At 14.2% G+C, this 3,375-nt stretch overlaps 1 protein-coding gene across 1 annotated transcript; it reads right to left on the reverse strand.

Moving 5' to 3' along the window:
- Window positions 1-1,773: 1,773 nt before the first annotated feature.
- Window positions 1,774-2,693, reverse strand: LOC102676290. The gene is made up of 2 exons (XM_031511862.1): window positions 2,397-2,693; window positions 1,774-1,908 (listed from the first exon to the last, which is right to left on the reverse strand). Exons 1-2 carry the CDS (start codon window positions 2,682-2,684, stop codon window positions 1,774-1,776), a joined length of 423 nt encoding a protein of 140 aa, XP_031367722.1. The 5' UTR covers window positions 2,685-2,693.
- Between the last annotated feature and the right edge of the window lie 682 nt (window positions 2,694-3,375).

The following is a 3,375-nucleotide window of genomic DNA, read 5'->3' on the forward strand; positions in this document are numbered from 1 at the left end:
GTATATTCTGATAAATTTATGTGGAATATAATATTTTAGATTAGATCTAATTTTTTAGATCTAATAACAATATATTTCGAATATAATAAAAGTTATTTTATTTATAAGATAAATATTACGAATATTTCTAATGAATTTCAATCAATTTATACGCACAAAATATTTTATTACATTTTTTATATTTTTTGTTTTAATTTTTTTCTTAATATAATTTAATGTTGAAAAATAATATTAATAAATAATTATAATTATAAAATTATTACTATTTTACTTATATGTAATATAATTCTTTCAGTCGGATAGAATTATATTTCACTTAGTCATAAAAAAATAAGAAACTGTTCAGGATTTATAGTAAAAAATGTATAAATTACACATAATTAACTATATCATATAGTTACATATATTATGTTACACATATTATATTATACATAATTAACTATATTATATTAAATTTTCTAAAAAAAACAAATATAAATTGTTTTATGCAAAAATAAAATATTTCAATTATTATCAAAAGATGTGTCATCTCTTAAAAAATAAAACAATCAATATTGCAATGATATATATTTCTCTGTATAAGTATTATAAAATATATATTTGTGGCATTTATAAGATTTAAGAAAATATAGATCTCAGTTTAAGATCAAATATTTCATTTAGTGTTTATTAAAATTGTATATTTAAGATTTAAGTAAAATTAATTGAACAAATTTTATCAACTTGGTAGAAATATCTGTAAATGATTCTTATATATTATTATCGAAAAACTTAATCTATTATATAAAAATAAATATGATATATTATACTTTTTTTTTTCAAATAATTGTAGTATGTATTAAAAATACTTTTGATATAGTAATATAAAAAATAATAAAAAATAACAGCTTACATAAAAAGTATAATATCACATCATGTTATAAATATAATAATTTCAAATAATTTTAAAATTAAAATTTTGAATCAATTTTTGCATTATTTTATTTTAGTTGAGATAATTTTATTAAATAAAATATATGTTAATATTATTTTATTTTTATACAATATTTATTAATACCTTTTTTCTTTATATTTTTACATATATTAATTATATGATTAAATTTTTAGATAATAATATACTTATATGTATATTACATATCGTTAGATAATAAGATCATTGTTTATTAAACAAATTAATGTATTCACTTATATTTGACAATAATAATATTATATTTAATATGATACTAAATGAAATTCAAAACTTTATTTTTATTTAAATTTAATATATAATTAAAATAAGAATCATTATTAATAATTAATATTATAACTTAATATTACAAGCATAAAATTTATTTAATATTTATTGAATTATAATTAATGCTAAAATATATTTTTAAATATTATTATGAATTATTTATAAGAAATCATTTTTATTTAAAAATAACTAGTTTTGAATCTCATTTTAGTGTTCAAAGATGTAAGATATTATAAAGCAATAAATTTAAAATTATTGTATTTTGTTATTTAATATTTTAAACTATATGATTAAAAATATACATCATTTAAGTTTTAAATATAATTTTATGAAATATAATATAAATATAATAATATAATAATTTTTTGTGTATGATATTAATTTATGTTATATAAAATTTTACAAGACAAATCCTTGTATTATACATATACATATGTATATATTCTTGTACACATATTAATTCATTATTCATTTTATAAAATTATAATATAATTTTTACTATATTTCTAATATTTTATATATTTTTATTTTAAGATATATCAAATACTATTATTCTTTGAAGAATTATTCTCATCTTCTAATGGAGAATATATAAGTATAGTATTACCTTTTTTTATTTTTTGTTCTGAAATAATTCCCTGCACTTTGCTTTTTACATTTTCTATTATCCCATCCTATAAAATGAATTATATTATATATTTAATTTATTAATAAGAATTTAATAATATCAATTAATATTTTTAATAAATATTGTAAATAAATATATTAATTTTAATATATTTATTATTAATAATACAAATAAACATATAAATATAGATAATCTATATTAAATATAGATTATAAATAAATAGATTATAAAGTTGTTAATAATTAATGTTCATCTTTTTACCTGGATTCCATTAGGATGAATAAAAAATATTTTAACTTTATGATTTTTCTTCAATACTTTATTAACATTATTGATTTTTATATTTAAATCATAATTCATTATATCATTTTTTATAGTGAATAATTTAGTGGATTTTAATTTTTTTTTATCATTATGTATTTTTTTTTTTAAATATTTTTCTTCCTTTTCTTCCTTTTCTTCTTCTTTTTCTTCAATTTTTGAATATTCTACAAGTTTATAAATATGTCTGTTGTTTTTAGATTTATCACTCACATGTACTAATTGGAGATTTCGGCGATTAGCTAATTTTTCTGCATCTTCTAATAGAGTAACAGTTACAGATTTATTTGGATGTATAAGTGTAATTTTAGGAATTCTTGGAATCTTTTGTTTCTTTTTATCGGTTTTTTCTTCTAAGTCATTCATATTATTTAAATTAAAATTGATCTTTTGATGCCATAAAAAATTATTTTGAATATATTGAATTTCTTTAGTTTCGTTTTTGTTTAAAAATAATTTATTTATCTTAAATATAAATCGTATTCCTAATAATCGTAACATTATTAATGTTTGTAAGTAATAAATAAATTGACTTGATAAATATAAGTTAAATATAAGTAAATTAAATATATTGAAAATGATGCACTATGTTCTTAAAATTAAGGTTAAGTCATTCATTCATCATCATTTGTTTTAATCGTTTTTTAATTTTAAGAATAGTTAATATTTATTAATAATTGAATAATTAATTAATTAATTTTATCATTTTATTTATTTTTCAATTTTAATCTTTATAATTGAATTTATATAAATGTTGTATAAATAAAAAATTATATAAATTTTAAAACTGAAGTTTTTAAAATTATAAAATAGTACGTATAATAAAATGAAGTATAATTTTTAAAAAATCTCATATTATTAATATTGAATATTTCTTTTTACTTAAAAATATTTATAAAATATTTGTTTAAATGGAACTATTCAATGGAACTATCAGATTATATAACAATTTTAATAAAAATCCTTAGTATGTTCTTTTATTTTTATATCTTAATTTTTATGAATTGTATAAAATATGAATGTATAAAATATATTGTGTAATGTATTTAATATATAATTTTTTATATTTTCCACATTTAATATATTTATATAATGTGTATTATATATTTATATTTGAATAATATATTTATATTTACATTATATTTATCACTTAAAATTCATAAAAATTTGAAAGATTAAATTGATATGTCAT

Source organism: Apis dorsata, unplaced genomic scaffold (genome assembly GCF_000469605.1).
Source record: "Apis dorsata unplaced genomic scaffold, Apis dorsata 1.3 scaffold_357, whole genome shotgun sequence".
Lineage (NCBI taxonomy): Eukaryota > Metazoa > Arthropoda > Insecta > Hymenoptera > Apidae > Apis > Apis dorsata.